Raw genomic sequence first — 18,656 nt, 5'->3', positions numbered from 1 at the left:
AGAGTTAAATAGTATTTGGAATATTACCAATTAAAGTATAGTGAAACTAAATCTATAAATTGAGTTCCGTAATTAACGATAAAACTCTTAATTAACTGGTTAAGGATTAAACTAAAAATCAGTTCAAACTTTCAATTTAAAAGTGAATTAATGAAATTATTCGGTAGTCTTTGGTTGTTGCATTTTATTATTACTTTGAATTTAAAGTACGCTCGCGTAGATTGTTGGGTTAAAACTGGAGGTACTTGGGTTTTGTTTAGGTACTTTTTTTAGAGAGAGGTAGCGCGGGGTTAAGGCCCGAAAGGGTAGCGTACTCGGCGACGATCGAGGCCGAATTTCATTCGGTGTATCGAATTTTTGGTCCAGGCATTTTGCTCGAATGCCTCGCCAAATTCAATATTCTCGGGGCTGGAAAGATTCCTAGATAGATAAAGAATCAAATCTTGCTATCGTCGGAAGTTCGCTATCCCCGAAGTAAAAGGCGCCCCGCCAATTCACTAGTCTGTTATCCAATATTAATTCATATAACGTTGTCACGTGTACTTTGAGTTACGAACTTCTGATGAGGTTCCGTTCCCCATGCAGTGCCAAAGAGGAGAGAGAGGAACAGATTGAAATTTGTACATCCTCGTGAGAAATCCAGGACCTCCCCTCCTTTGAATTTCTTATTTGTTGAATAAATTTGAAATTTCAAGTTAGGCCCAACCGAAAAGCAGCGTTTGTAAATTGATAGCTTTAGATGCGAGGGAAGTACGAATCAGTCTTTAAAGTTTAACACGGGGAACCCGGGGGTTACAAGCCCAAGTTTGTTTTATCACTGCCCGTTTCATTCGCTTGAATTAAAAATTTGATTGTTTTGTTGGGTTTTTTTTTTCATTCTATTTAATCTCGTGGCCGAAGTAGCTTTGACTGTGAAGTAAATGATTCAAGGTTGAAAGAATAACATTGGAGAGTCGATATTCAATGCAGTAATCGCTCCTAGTTTCATTAATCTCGTAGTTGAAATACGCTATCATATATTGGCATGTTCATTTCATTTCAAAGATCTATCATCTATAAATGGATGGTCATTTAACATCGGTTCCGAAGTAGGTGGTAGAGCTAACTTTAAAAGTACCACCGTGGGAAAGGGCTCATTCCGTAGAGTAATGACACCGAGTTTCATTAACCTTATATTTATAAATTCCCGGAATCCTTTGAATTAGTTGTGTCACTTCTTCGTCGGTTCTTGGTGTCATAATTTATGTATAGTTAAGCAAATTGAAACTGCAGGGAAAATTTTCTTGGTAGTCCCGAAAAGTTTTCAACGTAGGTTCTAATGAGTTTATGGCAATTACTCAGCTACGTTCGTAATTATGTTAAAAAGTATCTTCGAGATTGCCTTTTTGAAAACTCTCGGAGCTAAAGTTGAGGAGAGAAATTTGTATTAGGAAAGGTCCGAAAAAATGCCTTTTAGTATTTTGTTGGGTCTCTATGTGGGCGTTGAAAGTGGTCCGCGCCCACTCTTAAGTAGATCCCCATTTGAGATATTAATACTAAGACTTTAGGGCCTTTGCTTTGCTAAGCCTAACGAACGCTTCGTCCCTAGCTAGGCTTAGACCGTTTTTTTTACGACGGAGGGCTTTAATAGTAGCTTAATAATAGGCTGACGTAATCCCATTATGGAAAGGAAGACATTGCCTCTTTATTGAACTCTTTTAATATAAATTTCTAGTTCATCGCGGTCCCTGCCCTGTCCAGCCGTTATTTTATATTAAAGATCCCAAAAATGATTTTTAATTAAAGCCTTTAATTAAAATAGCTCGCCACGCAACAAACTTGTTTTAATCTTTAACTAAATAATTTTTACTTTCAAGGGAGAATGAGTTTATTTTGAGAATTAAGTAAAGTTTAAAGTTAGGCTTGGTGATAGTAAGGATCGGTTGAAATTAGGCTTAACGAATTGATATCGGACGAAGGAATGAAGTTAGGCTTAGCATTATTGACTCTAACGGAAGGATGAAGTTAGGCTTAGCGAGGCGATTTATCAAGTTAGTTGCACCGTGCCTTTAAAACTCCGTTTATTTTGATAGTTTTTGTTTATCTTTTACGATTCGCACCAGCCAAGGAGTATTAATCGAAACGGGTTTCGTTTAATGGAAAGATCCAATTTTTGTTTTCTTTACGATTCTTATAGCTAACCCAATCAACTTATACACCCCAACCAAATCGCCTACAAAAAATAAAATAGTAACTTAGCATTTAATTATTTATAAAAATGTAATTGTTAAAACTGAATGAAATCTCCTCGCGTGTTTTACTATGGCGCCTGACGAATTTTTTAAACAGAAGGAATAACTAGCGTATAACCCTGGAGATACATTTAATTTTCAATCTGCAGGCGTCACAAACGTATATTTTCACCTTAAAATTAATACGGATCACTTAATAATAAGTAAGTCGAAGTCACGGGACCCACTCCGACCTAAAATCATCCCAAGAACCATAATTTTCAACACGTTGGTCTAATTTACGTCAGAGGGGGTATACACTCCACGCTGAACTCTCTCTCTCCCGTCTATAATGCCTGTGCTTATAACTATAGTGAAGATGAGTAGTTGTCCCCTCGGTTACAGGTGCTGGTGCATGCATTTTAGAGCGGCTTAAGAAGACGTGTTGATGTTGGTTATTGGATTCTATAGAATAAGACTTTACACTAATTTACGTCCCTGGATTTTTAAGCCTCGGTCATATTATAGATATCAGAAATAAATATAAAGCTAAATGGGATTCTAATCATTTAAACTCGTGATTTTGCCAGTATAATAGTATAATTATTTCAGATTTCTATTGGTTTCTTTTTTAAATAAAAGTAGGCTTAGCCGTAGCAATAGTACTCTGCCGGGGGCCGGACATATCACTATATACTTAGATTAATGGGTAGATATCGCGTGTGGAGCGGTTAAACTTAAACCTAAAAAAAAATCTTTTTTCGAAATTAAAGTCTATCATTCTTGAAGAGTGGAGTATATTTTCTAAGTAGAACTGTAGGTGGTTAGTTATTCGCCCGTTCAATTTAACCCGACACTACTAATAAAGGCGGGGGGACCCTCGTATTTCCCTTATCCGAGTGTAAATTAACCATGAAAATCAAAACTCCGCGTGAATTTTTTTAACGCGCGCACGAGATCTGGCATCGGATCGCGTTTCGCGCCAATTTTTTTTTCCCGCGCTGTTTCTACGATTTGCTATTTTTGCCGACTTTGGTTGGCGTTTCTTCTTAGTTTTTTCAAATTGTGTGTGTAATGAATGCATAGGAATGGGGAGGTGTTCTACCCGCGAGTGTCAAGAAAGTATCATTTCTAATCTATCACTGAGTGCTTGCTGCTTCGGCTTCTCTAGTTGCGCGTCCGCCTCCCGGCTAAAGACTAAATGTGTCCCCTTCTGTTTAATGCCGACCGGACTACCCCCCCCCCCCAGAAAACAGATTATTTTAAGAGTTTTAAATAAGGTTTTTTTTATTAAAAGTCCAATTTTCTATGATATTGATAAATTTCTCGGACTGCGAACCAACTTTTTTTAATATCCCTTTCGGTAATATACAAAATCCATCAAACAGGGTGGACTCTAATATCCGTTAACTAGTTTTAAAATTCTGCTACCTCTATATGATATCAATTTAATCGTAAGCTTAATATTGCTGCCAGGATGGTGGAATTAAGCAAAAATCAGGGACGGTTTTCCGACCAGATTTTTGGGCGTTTTGACAGTCGTCCCTCTCACCTCAAAATGGCGGAGAAATAACGGATGGGGAAAACATCCGAATGGATAAGTGGTTTTAACGTTTTATCGGTCAGATTGTGTGGCTTGACAAGACTCTTTAATTCGCCCTCAAAATGGCGGAGAAATTAGGGAGGCTAGTGATTCTGAAGTTTCATAGGATATTTTTTCAACGTCCTCTCCCCTCAAAATGGCGGAGAAATAACGGATGGGGAAAACATCCGAATGGATAAGTGGTTTAAACGTTTTATAGGACAGATTGCGTGGCTTGACGACTCTTTAATTTGCCCTCAAAATGGCGGAGAAATTAGGGAGGCAAGTGACTCTGAAGTTTCATAGGATATTTTTTCACCCTGTCAATAAATCTGTAAGAACACTCAAAAAAGTATCAAAAATTTTAAATTTAATCCCACTTGAAAACGTACATCAATATAAATACTAGCGTCATAATATTAAACAATTATTGGCTCAAGGGATTGTTTTATAGAGAATTTACAATCATATAGACGAGTAAAAATCTAGCTAAGCCGAAAAGTACACGTTAAAACGAACTTAACCCTCACTCACTCGACTCGAGTACTCTGTTTGGTAGACTCAATAATCCCTATATAAGAGAAGAGAGAATGAATGTTTCTTTAAGAATGTTTTTCGAAGTTGGCGTGCTACAAGAAGCTAATCTCCGTTTTTATAGCCGCCGGCGAAACCTCAACAATGAGTCTAGAAATACTTCGTACCTTTATTTTTTATGCTCCCGTGGTAATATACGTAATCATAAAGATATGTTGAGCTACAAAATACATTATATTTGATATTTCTTACAAGTTTTATCGTCGCCAATCCTGGACAGAGAGAGAGAGAGAGAGAGTCGCATTTTTGACGTACACCGTGTCTCATCCTCGAGTTTGTTGTCCTCAAACCATTTATTACCGGCATTTTCTTGCAGTAGCTTCTGTCTCTTCTCTTATATTGTAGTTAATACGAACCACCGAGTCCAGAACCAGATCGCTTTACCATCACCAAATTGGTCCCGAGCCACGAGTTCGAAATTCGAAAATATACTTTACAGGGTTAGTACGGAACCTGGATTAAACCTGGAAAACCTGGATAAGCCAGGGATATGGAAAATAGGGGAATAAGTCAGGGATTTAAAACATTTTCCTAAAAAGTCAGGGATATGTCAGGAATTTTGTTTGGCATATCAAACCATTCTTCATGCAATGCTAAATCCCATATTGGTCAGGTTTCATTATGAAGTGGGCTCTGGTGAACACGTACTTAAAATGGTCAGGGATATAGGCAACATTTAGTCAGGGATAACCTGGAAAAGTCAGGGATTTACGAGGGAAGATAGTTTAATTAAGGGTTCAGGTCAAAGGTCCCATAATTAGTAGTTCAATAATAACTTTGTTTTACTTCGAGTGACTGGTTTCTGATGTAATATGGGTTATTAAGCGAGAGTATTATATTATTTTCGAGTGCATGGGAATTTTTGCAAACTTACCTCGATGCATGGGTGTATAAATAAGGTACTTTACTTTGAACTGAACCGACTCCGCAGCCAGACCTCTACTCTAAAGCTATATAGTAGATGATGTTTGGGTTCGTTTTTAAAAGTCCTTCGTGAACATTATCTTTAAGAGCCTTAATCCTGGCCATACTTTATGTCTTCAAAGGTTCGCGGAAGGATTAAGATAAGGTGTTCCCGAGCTTTCTCTTACGAATTCAAGCCGAAAATTATGGGTTAAAGATGATTGTCGTATTGTCCTTAAAAAAACTTAAGGGAGCCCATGCGCTTCCCCCGCTATGATTTAAAGAGATACTTAAACAGTACCGCGTCACAAAGCGTACTTAACCTAAAACAATACCCATACGCTCCTACCCAGTATAGAGCTATCTCAGTTGTGACGTCAGTGCCTAGGTCACAGGCTTAGCTTAGGCAATGGGCGTTCATGTTTGGTACAGCGTGGGTTACGTCACACTAAGACTTCTGAGATAGCTTTGGCTCTATTGGTAAGTCCACGAATAATTGAAGTTGAAAATAAGTACTTATGTTTATAGTTAAATAACATAGAGAAAGGGGTGAAGATTGGGGATTGGTGCGCTAATCCGCTATCTATTCTGTCGTCAAATCTTTTAGGGGTTCGCGCCAAAGTAAAAAGTCTTGCCCCCGTTTTCTGGCAGACGTTTCAAGGTCGCGGTGGTCATGTAAGAAACGTAAAAACCAACTCCGGACAGCTAGGAGCGGGAGAAACTGTAGCTAGGGGTATTTTTTTTAAATAAGAAAATAGGATGCGGCCTCATCATGAACAGAATCTATTGGCAGCAACCGCGAGAGGGACCTAGCTCACCTGAGAGTGACGCGGGCCTGACTCATATGTATGGACGTGCTGGAACGTCCAGAAAGTTTTATTAACCCGATGTTTGACCAGAAAGGCGTTTTAATTTATTCTCAGTGCCATATCCTTATTTAGAAGAATTCTAATTCGAGTATAGCTTGTTTTCATTAGAAGAGTGAAGTTAGTAATATATTAATTGAAAATCATGGCTCAACATGTTTAGAGCCCTTAATTCGCGGAAGTAAATTGTGAATTAGGAAAATCTTCCCATCTATTTTATGTCCGCTCGCCTAATTTGGAAAAGTAAAAGAAACTATGGGTCCTGCCTATACCTGGCTCAGTCAAGATTTTGAGTTTAAAATGGTGGTAGCCCTATTTCACCCTCGTAGCCCAAGAGAAACGATTCTTCCATTCCATGGCTTGCCGTGATGTAAGATACAGTACTCTTTAATAGTTTTCCGAAATCTCCATCTTTCGTTTCACACAGAGAGAGATGGAGCGAGTCCCTTCTTTTTTTAAAATGATCCTTTCTCTCCTCTTCCCCCCTCGGTTTTTTTCATCATCATTATTTTGAATTTTTTTTTTTACATCTTAACTTTGCTTCATCCCCCCTTTAATTTTTTCCCAGCCTCCCCTATCTTTATCTTCTACCTTTTCTAGACGGGTACTTAGTTTTTAACACACGTAAATGTAATAGCAAATTGTCTTCGCGCAGCTTCTGTGTAATTTCAACATTTTCCCTTTTTTACTTTTACATTTTCTGATTGTTATTAATTTTGGCCCTTTTTTTTATTTTAAAGGGATTGCGAAGTGTCGTTTATTTATTTATTTTAAGTTTCGGGGTTTGGGTTCTCGGATTTAAAGCCGGGTGACGATTTCTAGGCTCTTATCGAGAAACTTTTAAATAAGATTAATTAAAATAGTTTACGATTGTTTGAAATTTCTGAAATTTTCGTGAAATATTTTTCTGTTTGACTTCGTAAGAAATTTCAGTTATTTCTAAGGCGGTGTTATTTCCTTAAAATAAATGAAATTTTTAAAATTGTTCCTTAAAATTTTCCTCGTTTTTTAAACTGCCACAGTGACGTAAACCCTTTAAAACCCGTGATACGTTACCTACGTTAATTCGTATTGTTTTAAAACGTAATAAATTGTAAACCTTAAAAGGTGCAATTTATTTCTTACCAAATCAATTTGTCTCTTTTAGAAAAACCCACGCATCCATTTTTTTTATCTTTGACTAAAAAAAATATACATGTTCAAAATTGTATCTAGCATTGTCGGTTTGTTTAGTTTAAGAAAGGAAAGGGGTTGAGCCCCTGACGATTTTGACTGTCATTTTTTAGCCCGGAGCGTCGTAATTTAAAAAATGCGTAATTACTTTTTAAAATATCAAATATAAGAGATAGCTTAACGCGACCCTGGTTGAACTCTCACGCCTTATAACCAACAGCAATATCTGAACAAACCAAGCAAATGCCGACGGAATTTTAAAATTTTCTTATATAAGATCTCTTCATCGTCCATTTTCTGCTCGAAAACCTTCACCAATATATTAATGCCAGTAGTATAGAAAATTTAAAATGAGCTTGATCTATTTTGAATTTTTTGTCAAAATACGTTTGTTTTAAACCTTATCGAAAGAGAATTGTTAATTTAAAGTATAGGTCTAAATTAACTATTAAGTTACGAAGTAGTTATTTTTACAAATTATAAACCGACTTTACGAGTTTATAGGGCGTGTTCATATGACCATCATTACTAAACTTTTTTTATAATGAGTTTAATGGGTTAGTATTATTTGACATAAAATCGAAAGTTAAGGTTCATTTGCATAACGTCATTCTGTTTAGATATTTGACCGGTTTTTTTTCTTTCTTTTAATGTTTTGACGTACGCTTGAAAAATGTTTCGGTTGATATTAAAAAGCCATTATTTAAAGTTGCCTTTAAAACAGTCAGTACGTGAAAAACCTGGAATTTCAGGATTTTTGGGAGCTATTTTAAGGAGAAAACTTGTCATAGAACTTAGGGAATTGGTTAGATAATGTTTTTACGTAGTAGGTTTGGTACTTAACTATTAAGGGTGCTAGGGCCGAGGTACAGGGGGTGTTATGGGCTATTTTGAGTTTGAAATAAGTCAGGCAATTTTGAGATGAAACTATGTGGCAAACGCAACGCCATGTATTGTTCGCGATAGTAACTTCTTGGGAGTAAAACGTCAAAATATTAACTTCTGTTTGTCTATTCATATTCGATTAGTAAAAGTATGCGAAGGTCAACTAGCTAATTAATTGTTTTTCGTTCTCGCTGTGGATTTACCTCGGAAACTTTAATGGTTACATTGGGTATAATTCTAAATAATTGCCTAATTAAATATGCTAAATGATAGCCGTACCCTCACTCACTCTTGTATGTATGTATGAGAAACGTGTTTTGTAAATTTTTATGCCATCAAACGCCCACGCGTTTTTAAAGAAAGTAATTTTTTTTTGGGGTCTGCTAACTTTTTATTTTTTATATATTTAAAATAAAATTTATTTCTACATCAGCGCTAAATCAAAGTTGACGCGTTTAATGTAATAAATATCGTCTCTAAACATTCCAAATCAGAGTTGGTACTCGTGTCCTGGTTGACCAGGGAAGAAGGGATAAATTAGGTTTAATTTAACAACGTACATAGAAAAAGGCTTGGCCCAAAAGGTCCCAAAAAGTCAAATGAATTAACACGGAAAAATTTAAAATGAACTTGGAAGATGAGAATTAGACATGTTGTAGGTACGGTTATCGAACCGGTTATAGGGGGTTGGCATTCTGACGTATGTTTTGACCATCGTTTATTTTAAAAATTAACCGGGAGTTTAAAAATAATGAAGTGATCCATAATATCGCATCGCAAACATTAAACTTAACTTAAAATTGTTTGACACGTTGAGAAGTAGAGAGAGGGAAAATTAAGAAGCCTTCTTAAGAAGTTAAGCCTTGCCTAATCATTCTCCCATCGAACATTTTTGTTCTGTTCTGGTTTCACCCCGTTGACTCCCTTACCAAGTACCAACAAGTCCGAATAAAAAATTACCACCGCACCGGTTTTAGGCCCGAACCGACACCCTAACCGAAGTCGAATCTCCCGTAGGAAAAACACGGGCGCCTCTGCCATTCGTTTTCCATTCTATAAAGAAAAGAAAGTTTGCAAAGACCAGTTTGAAAGTCTTAAGATCTGCGTATAAACATCCTTTTTCGATATTTGAAATAAGTTTATTAAAAGTGAATATTAACTCCAACCAACCTTATTTCAACGTTTGCTTATTTGTGATCCTTAAAAATAGACTAAAATCAATTTGATTAGCCTAGGAATGTCCTGTACTCGAAAACACGTGCCCATGGTTAAGCTTAAACCTAAATACTAGACAGAGTTCCCGTAGTCTGTGATGGCGCACCTTTTTCCCAATGTAACCTTTCACCATTATCGTATGTAAGGCCAAGACTTAAAATATACTGTATAATTGGGACAGGTTAAATAGGTAGCGTGCATATACGCGGTGTTACCAACCAGGTGTTTTCGTTTACGGAAAAAACATCCCCATAGGCTAGGAAAGTTCCGCTCTATGGAAGTTGAACTATATAGGGTAGTTCTTGGAAATTAACATATTGTTGTCTCGTTTTTGGTTCTAGTTTTTGATTTTGATCAGACCTTATCTTATCTGATTATCAAACGGTTTAAGACATAACCGAAAGAGTTAATGTTAAATATACTTTTAACTCTAACAGCTTTAGGTTTAAATAGGTCTGGGAAAATCAGGGAAAATAATCAGGGATAACTTTGAAAAATCGTGGAATTGTGTGAAATCTAATAAAATCCAACCGCAAAAACTTTTCTGGTTTAAGAGAGAAAATACCTTGAGAAAACACATTCTGTAAATTTAAGAGCTAGGCAGAGCAGAGGGTGGTAGGATAGCCCGAACGCTGAACGCAGATGGTTCTTAAGCTTTATTTTTTTTTACTTAAAAGTAATAAAAATCGGTTGGATTCGCCGAGTAAATTTTTAAGGTATTTTTATAGTTCTACTTCATACTCGTAAATCATAGACGGGAAAACTTTCCCCCGAAAAAGGTCGGCTTGTGTTTTGGCTTAAGATACTCTCGCCCCGAAATAAACCTTAGCTTGGCCCTCGACGCCAAGGTACTTAATATTTAATAGACTCTACTAATCCCGTTGCACGCGGCCCAAAAAATCCCCCAATATCTCGTAAAAGAACTCTGAACTCCCTAAGTCAGATTATATTTTATAAAGAAAAATAAAAAATATTCTGCCTCAAACATTGATTGCTTCCAAGGAAAAGAGTAAGTTCTTTAAAATAAAGACGAGTTAATTTTATAGAAGGTTCAATTTTCATCCTTAATTTGCATATAAAAGCAGTGATATCGTTCAAAATTTAGAAAAGGTACAAATCATAATCTTTTACCGTGAATTTCTTTTTTACAATTTAACTTCGTACCATTTCTACAAGTTACGACTTGAGTGTTTTAGGGACGATCCCTTAATTAAAAATTAGAAATCATTGTCTTAATCAGTTTCTTACCTAAATTTAAGGGATCACTCGTAAAACTCCCTAACTAATCACATCTTGAAAACGCGGTGACCGTTAAGTTTTTCCCGAAGATATTTGGCCCCACTTTTAAGGGTTGAAAAAAAAAAAATCAAAATCACAACTTTTTTGATTGGCGGACGTTGGATCAGTTAAGGGTTTTTGGGCCAAACATTTTCTTCTCCTTTTTGAAGACATAGATACTGACTTTACGCCTACGTTTCCAAAAAGGGGTCCTCCGAAATCAGGATGGTTAAAAAAGAAAGAAAAACCTCTCTTTTTTCAATTTGAAAATAAAAAACCAATAAAATCCGTTCCTTGAGGTTTAACAAATGAACTATTTCGATTGAATCGACGGTGTGTAAGATTATACTACCTTTATCGTTATAATTTCACCTGTCTTTCGATGCGCTAGTAAAGGTTTAACGTATTGATCTGTAAAAAAGGTTGGTATCTTGTCGAAGCCCTTCAAATGACCATAATCGTAACTCATTCTTGCATCCCAACTATAAAAATCAAAATAAGCGATAGTTTTAGTGGTGTGTTAAATTTAAAGTTTGAAATTTATTCCCGATTTTAAAACAAAGTTGTTCTCATAGCCACACTTAATGTGACGTCGAAAAAACTCATAATTGGAATTTATTGATAATTTTTTAAAAATTACGAAACTCCTTATGAAATTATAAGATTTCAACTTAGTAGCTTAATTAGAGGTTAAATTAAAGTGTGGTTTATTACGGACGAGTTGAAGAGGCGCCGGATTCAGTGTGGCTATGTCCCTTGGGAACTTTTTAGAGGTTTTTAAACGATACATTGTATCAAATTCTTGCAAACTTTAACATTTTAATTAATTGCTAGTAAAATCTTAGCACGAACCATAGCTGTCAATTCTAGTATTCTTTCTCTGCATGGTCCCCTTTTTTAAAAAGTCAGTATATTTTAAAAGGAAATCTTAATAGCCTATTGAGTTGGTTGGAACGTGGTGTAGAAAAGAGAGAGAGAAAGGGTTATTGTTGAGGTATTTTTCTGGCCGAACATAATTTGCTTTAAATATTTATCCCTTAAGGGTGAGTCGAGCAGTCAGCCTTATTATAATCCAAAGTACTTTTTAGAGAATCACGCGTTTATATAACTTGTTAAGTTCTAATATCTTCTAATGGTCTAAAATTACTCCTTTACCGCTGGCGTCACGTTTAGAAGCAACTCATCAGGTTTAACTACCGGCTAATTGTTGCTCCTAAACCCCCCCCCCCATCCCCCATCTTCGTACTAAAAAAAATAAAATACTCCAACGAAAATTTTCAACTTCAGAAGCTAATAAACAAGAAGATTCAAAGTGCTCAATTCGATCCATCAAGTACTGAGAACTACCGCCATCCTAGGTTTAAACTGACAGGGTTCATACAAACCTGGAAAACAGGGAAAACTCTGGGAAATTTCGAATTTTTAGTAAAATTCAGGGAAATCAGGGAAATTTGCGTCAAACAGGGACCGAGTAATTAAGCAAAATGTTTTCATAAACATAACCCCTTCATAGGATTAACATTACACTATAATTTGGAGACTCATAACTCTGGTTATATTAGAGATACGGGGATGTCCTTTGATTATGTAATAGTCCTATTTGCCCCCCCCCCTCCTTGGTTAACATTTGCTCCATAGGATACTCCATATACGGCGGGAAAAACCTGGAAAATTCAGGGAAGTAAATGGGGAAAAACCTCATGGAAATCTCTGGGAAATTTGTTTTCCAAAAGTTGTATGAACCCTGACGGAGCTCAGAGAGAGGCTGATGGGATGTTCTCGGGTTCTACGTGGGTTCTTGATATTAATAACATTGTCTTGTTTCGGATAGTCAATTAAAATGGCGCTTTTGAATGTTATTAAGCCTAAAGCGGGCCTCGACTATGCTAAGTTTTTTAGGGGGGATCATTTTATCTTTTCTTTTTGGGGGATAATTCGTATTTCGGGCGGTCAGGGGGAACCATTTTTGTGCTTTATCTAACTCACGATTCAACGTCAACTACCGATCTTTTGGCCGCGCACCATACGCTAGACGTGATCACGATTTCGACGCTAGTTCAGACCACGAATCGTAGATCGCGCTGCCAACCGAATCAAGCTTTTTTTTCGTTGGTATCCCTTACTTTTAAAGCCGCGAAATGATTTAAAACTCCGGGGTTCTTGCTTGCTTTGGGAAATAACCATTTTAATCAAATAACTATGTCGAGAGACCCCTTTTCCAAAGAAGCGGGTACCATCCGCTCTTTCAACAACAAAGACTTAAGTTACCAGAATCGTTCGTTTCGTCTCGAGAATATCACGTGGTCAAACACCTGACTCTATCAGGGTTCATACAAACCTGGAAAACAGGGAAAACCTGGAAAAATCAGGGAAATAAATAGTTGACAAAAATCTCAGGGAAAACAAAGGGAAATTTAGAATTATTAGTAAAATTCAGGGAAATTTGCGTCAAACAGGGGCCGAGTAATTAAACCAAATGTTCGTGTGAACATTCCCTCCATAGAATTAACATTACACTATACTTTGGAGGCTCGTAACTCTGGTTCTGCTAGAGATACGGGGATGTTTTTTGAGTATGTAATAGTCCTATTTGCCTCCCCCCCCGTCCTTGGTTAACATTTGCTCCATAGGATACTCCATATAGAGGAAAAACCTGGAAATCTCAGGGAAATTTGTTTTCCAAAATTTGTATGAACCCTGCAGTCTATTTCACCCTCCACTTTTTGAAAAAGGGTCTGTGTAACGTTGATTTGGGAAAACATTCCCGGCATCAGGGTTTGCAAATTGCCTTTATCTTCTTGTTTGGTTTGAAAGGGAAAGAATGCGCTCGGAAAGATTATGGCGGGACACATACATTTTTTTGTTCCTCCCCTGCAGGCAGGCCTTAGCTAGCTATGATTATGTTTAATGGTGATGTTTCCAATCATTAAGAATCATCCGCGGTGTGGTGGCGTTGCTACCGTATAAGCGTAGATACGTTTTCCTCTACACGTACGTACGTACGTATAGGTACTTGCTGCCTTCCAGCGGCAGGCTGGAACCTTAATTCTTCGCGGACCATCGTGTCGTGTCTTGGGCCGGGGAGAAGGAGAAGAACAGAAAAAAGAGAAGATAGTCACGGAGACGCGGCCCAACGGGAATGGGCTCTGCTTGCTTCCCCAAGGTTACGTAAATGTCGATAGTAATTATTTTGGACAATTACCCCGGCAGTTTAAATATGGCTTCGAAATGCACGATGCCGGGAACCTCCTTCTTTATCCCTTTTTTTCGTTGCTGTAGTCAGGTAACTTGTCAGCGTTAGCCAAGGTGACCCTAAACGAATCTACTCTAGTCTTATATAGTTCGAAGAATTATTTCAAACTCTTCTTAAGAGTTAGCCTTAATTGAACCGTTATACTTTGCAATTGTCCCTGACTAGCTTCGACACCACCGGTAGGCCTATAATAGAACTATCCGTGTCCAAGTAGGAGAAATTCAACCAACCGTCTTAATTACTGCTTCAAAGGTCGAATCAACCACTTTTTGCAGTCATAAATAAATTTTCCATCTCATTCGAATGTTCATCTTCATTCTTCAAGATGTTCCCTTTTGCAAAATTCTAGCCAGATCTTGAGGCCCTGGTTTAAGAACACTAGATCTCAAAACGCTATCATAAGTTGATTATGTTGTCTTAAGTTTGATGGTAACCAAGTCCACCATTGCAGAATCGCTTAGCGAGATTCGAATCGTAGTTACCATCTTAGGTTAGGAATGAATAAAATTAGGCTTATAACATCCGGTACAATTAAGAACTACTTTTAAAGTAGATTTAATAGGTTTAAAATGACGGAATCGTGTTGGTGGTTAGGTTTTACTAACCGTAATTATCGCGTTTAATTATGAACATTAATAAAGTAATATAATAATTTCTTAAGTACTTAAATAGCTTCTGATACTGGGCGTGGTAGGTAGAACGTATTTTTTCTTTGCATTCTGCGAGTAATAGTTCAAATTAATCTTAGTGTTAATTTTAAAACCCTCTTATTCTGACGTTATTCGCTAGTACCAGCAGCACCACCACAGTCAGCAAAAATATATCTGCAATTATTCGATAATAATAGGAATGGGCCACTATTTCATTTTTTACCCAAAGTCACGACTACCGATGTAATCTTTAATAATTTGAATATTACTTTTAAGCGAGAGATCGGATAGTTTCTCAAAAAAGCTTTGATTTTTTTATGGATAAATTCTCGTAAAATCAACAACTCTAGAAGGGACAATAATCAATACTTTTTGCGATACAATTTTCAGCTAAACTTTAAAGAGAGAGTATCTATGAAGTATCCAACCCCTTGTCATTTATCTATAGCTTTTATATCCGTCTAAAACCGGTGGAAAAATTTTCTACGGGTTCTCTCTCTCTCTCTCTTTCGAAGAACACGGGGTTCAAATTATAAAATTTTAACTTCGTGCTAAATTGAGAATTTGTAAAAGGTAATTTATCCTAATTATACCGGAGGTTGAAAAAAAAAAGGAAAATGTTTTTGAGCTTCTTGAAACCCAAATTACGTAACTCGGTAATATTAGCGACCGAAATTGTTTGATTAATATTATAATATTTTTAAAAGTATAGGTAAATTTTTATTGAGGGCCAATTCGATTCCGAAATAAAAAATGTTTTTAAAAAATTAACTGTTGAATGTTTAAAAACTTTTAAACTGAATCACAATCGGACCATTTCATGGATTATACTTTCAACGTAGCTTTATTATTACAAAAAGGTGTGGTGAGGGATTTCAAAGTTACTGTTTAATTGAAATGGTCCCACGAATTTGAATAGACTAAACTATTATTAAGTTATCTTCTATCTAGTAGTCTTTTGATTTATGATTATTAAGGGTTTTTTGTTTTTGGAATTTTTTTTTGATAAATCTATTATTTTAATTATTTCAGGTGTCTGCCACTGACCCGGATTGCGGGGTCAATGCGATGGTCAATTATACGATGGGTGGTGGACGAGGGACACCGTTTTCCAAGGACTTTACGATACAGCCCTTAAGCGGGGAGTTATGCATTGCCAGCGAACTTGACCACGAAAGACGGACATCTTACGAAATACCGGTTCAAGCTACTGATCGAGGTAATTATTTGCTTCAATTTGATGGATTCTAGGACGATTTTAAAATGATTGAATCCTCATTTGAGGATTTTCTCATTTGTTCGAAATTCATGTCTTTCGGGGTCCACGACTATCAAATATTTTTCGCGCTATAATCTATATGTTTAGGGTTTAATTACTAATCGTATTGTTTATGTACTTGTACTTACAGGAGGCCTGAGTACAACGGCGATGATCAAAGTTCAAGTCATTGACGCTAATGATAACGTTCCAATCTTTTACCCTCGCGAGTACAATGTCAGTTTGAAGGAAGGCGTCACAAGTTCCAACGCAGTCATCGTTGTCGTAGCCACGGATGAAGATTCCGGTCTTTACGGAACCATTACTTACAGCATTGTTAGCGGGAATGACGAAGGATTGTTTAGAATTGACCTTCATACTGGTAAGAAAGAATGTTTTGACATTTGTAATTGTAATTCGTCTTTTGAAAGACTTATCACCCATTGACAAAATGAAAAACTGTTAGTTTAAAAACGAATAAGAATTGAAAAATGTTTTTAAGGATTCTTTTCCCCGCGCTGAAATCCCGTGCAGATGCGTCTAATTACTTAGACGGACCGTACCCTATAGACTAATTACTTAAAAATACATGCAAAAACAGATGCTTTTAAACGATGTAAAAAAGTGACTGTTGTTTATGCAATAAGCTATAATTAGACGATTCGGGGGTATCGTATCTACCACAAAAGTTATGATTTTTCCGTTTATAATCCAAATATAATCGACTTTGACCCCAAAAAATATGACTATATATCTTTAATTACAAGCTAACCGTAAGGAATAAACACGCGGTAAGTATGTAATTAAGAAATTTATGATTGTACTTAATAATAGCGTACAGCGTCTCGCAAATCAAATAACACCCATCGTCTTTCAGTTCAGTTTATTCAGAAACGTTGTTTTCCTTCATTTTTCCCCGAAAAATAGGAGAGATTTTTGTGGCCAGGCGTTTGATATCCAACGTTGCGTTACACCATTTAATGATCTCGGCCGAAGACGGTGGCGGGTTGACTTCGGAATCAGCGGCCCGCGTTTACATCAGTATATTAACTTCTAACCAACAACCGCCCATTTTCGAAAAAGCGCGATACCGTTTCTCCGTCCGAGAAGATGTTCCGCCGCAAACCGTGGTTGGTACGGTCACCGCCTCCAGTAGCGACCCCGGTTCCGGCAATGTCCGATACGCCATTTATTCCGGTGACCCGAACGGCTATTTTTCCATTCATCCCTCAACCGGAACTATCATGACGCGTAATAATTTGGATCACGAATCTCATCCCTATTTGTTACTGAACGTACAAGCTATTTCCGGTAACCCACCATCCTACGGACATAGTCAAGTGAACATTACCATTTGGGACGTCAATGATAACGCTCCCGAATTCGCCTCAGTCTCCTTGAAGATTAGCGTGGCGGAAAATACGGAATTACAGGTAATTACGGCTAGATTTCGAACATTGACGCGCGGCGGTTTCTGAACCCAAAATTCTAATCATTTTTCAGGTACCCATCTACGTAGTTCACGCCGAAGACCCGGACACTGGTCGAAACGGCGCTATCGTTTACGAGTTACTAGAAAATCCGGTCAAGAAATTCTCGATTGACGATAAAACGGGGGCGATTACGTTACGCGAGAAATTAGATTACGAGAATCAGCAAAGTTACCAACTACTAGTTAACGCGCGAGACGGTGGAGTCCCGGTGCAATCATCGAACCTAACTCTCTTCGTCGAAGTCCAGGATATCAACGACAACCCTCCAGTTTTTGACTTACCGGAATACCGCGTTGAGATATCCGAGTCCACCATAGTCAACACTCAGTTCCTACAAGTAACGGCGACCGACAAAGACACGGGAAATAACGCGCGCTTGACCTATAAGATCACGGCCTCGGACCATCCGAACATTTTCGGCGTCTTCCCGAACAGCGGCGTCTTTTACTTGAAAGAGACGTTAGACCGCGAGACCTTGGATCGTTACGTTCTTTCGATTACCGCCATGGATAACGGGACCCCGCACTTGTCCGCTACAACCTCGGTCGTCATCCGAGTACTCGATGACAATGATAATGACCCTAAGTTTACCGAAGAACTGTTCGAGTTTCAAGTCGAAGAAAATAAGGAGAAAGGATTTAAAATTGGAAGTTTGGCCGCTTTTGATAAAGACGCGGGCAATAATGGATCGTTACGCTACTCGCTACTACAAAAACAGAACAACGGATCCTTCTCAATTAACGCTGTCACTGGTAAGTTATCCTTAACCCTCGCTGGTTTCTATTTGTATTTTTTGTTGTTTGTACGGTCTGGTCTGCCACTTTTTCAGGCCGTCAGATTCCAATCTTGTTTTTATAACTTTTCAACAAGAAATTTATTTTTCTAATCTTTTTCCGACGTGTGGGTTTTTAAAGACAAAAATTAAAGTATATGTAAAAATTAAATACGCCAGTTGTGGCACGTATACGCGGCTATACAGGGTGTGACTTTTAAGTTAATTGCTACCTTAAAACGATTATGAACTATTTAAAACTAATTTGCACTGAAAGATGGGGATAGGCAACGCATGCGCTTATGGATGGGTGTTTATTACAGATAGGAGTCGGTTCTTGTCGGTACTTGGGTGAGGGGGAACACCCTGTATACTAGCTCGAAAATCGATTAATCATAAAATTTTGTGGATTAGTGAGATAGGTTAATTTGTTTATGCCAATTCCAAGTAGGGACCATTGAAAGCCTAATTACATAGTCACATTTAACCGGAATTAACCGATAAGACTCAAAAATGACTAAGAC

At 37.4% G+C, this 18,656-nt stretch overlaps 1 protein-coding gene across 2 annotated transcripts in view; it reads left to right on the top strand.

Moving 5' to 3' along the window:
• ds (dachsous cadherin-related 1) overlaps positions 1–18,656 on the top strand; it is a 124,354-nt gene that overhangs the window by 95,533 nt on the left and 10,165 nt on the right. For both annotated transcript variants that reach the window (XM_089846586.1, XM_089846585.1), the window contains exons 3-6: positions 15,642–15,828; positions 16,019–16,249; positions 16,795–17,300; positions 17,371–18,112. In XM_089846586.1, the coding sequence (XP_089702712.1) occupies positions 15,642–15,828; positions 16,019–16,249; positions 16,795–17,300; positions 17,371–18,112 (1,666 nt within the window). The remainder of the gene's footprint in view (positions 1–15,641; positions 15,829–16,018; positions 16,250–16,794; positions 17,301–17,370; positions 18,113–18,656) is intronic.

This window comes from Phalangium opilio, unplaced genomic scaffold (genome assembly GCF_054372755.1).
Source record: "Phalangium opilio isolate 3A_F unplaced genomic scaffold, DU_Popi_V2 ptg000079l_1, whole genome shotgun sequence".
Taxonomy (NCBI): domain Eukaryota; kingdom Metazoa; phylum Arthropoda; class Arachnida; order Opiliones; family Phalangiidae; genus Phalangium; species Phalangium opilio.
Note: the sequence above shows the minus strand (reverse complement) of the source record. Positions and strands in the feature narration are given on the sequence as shown.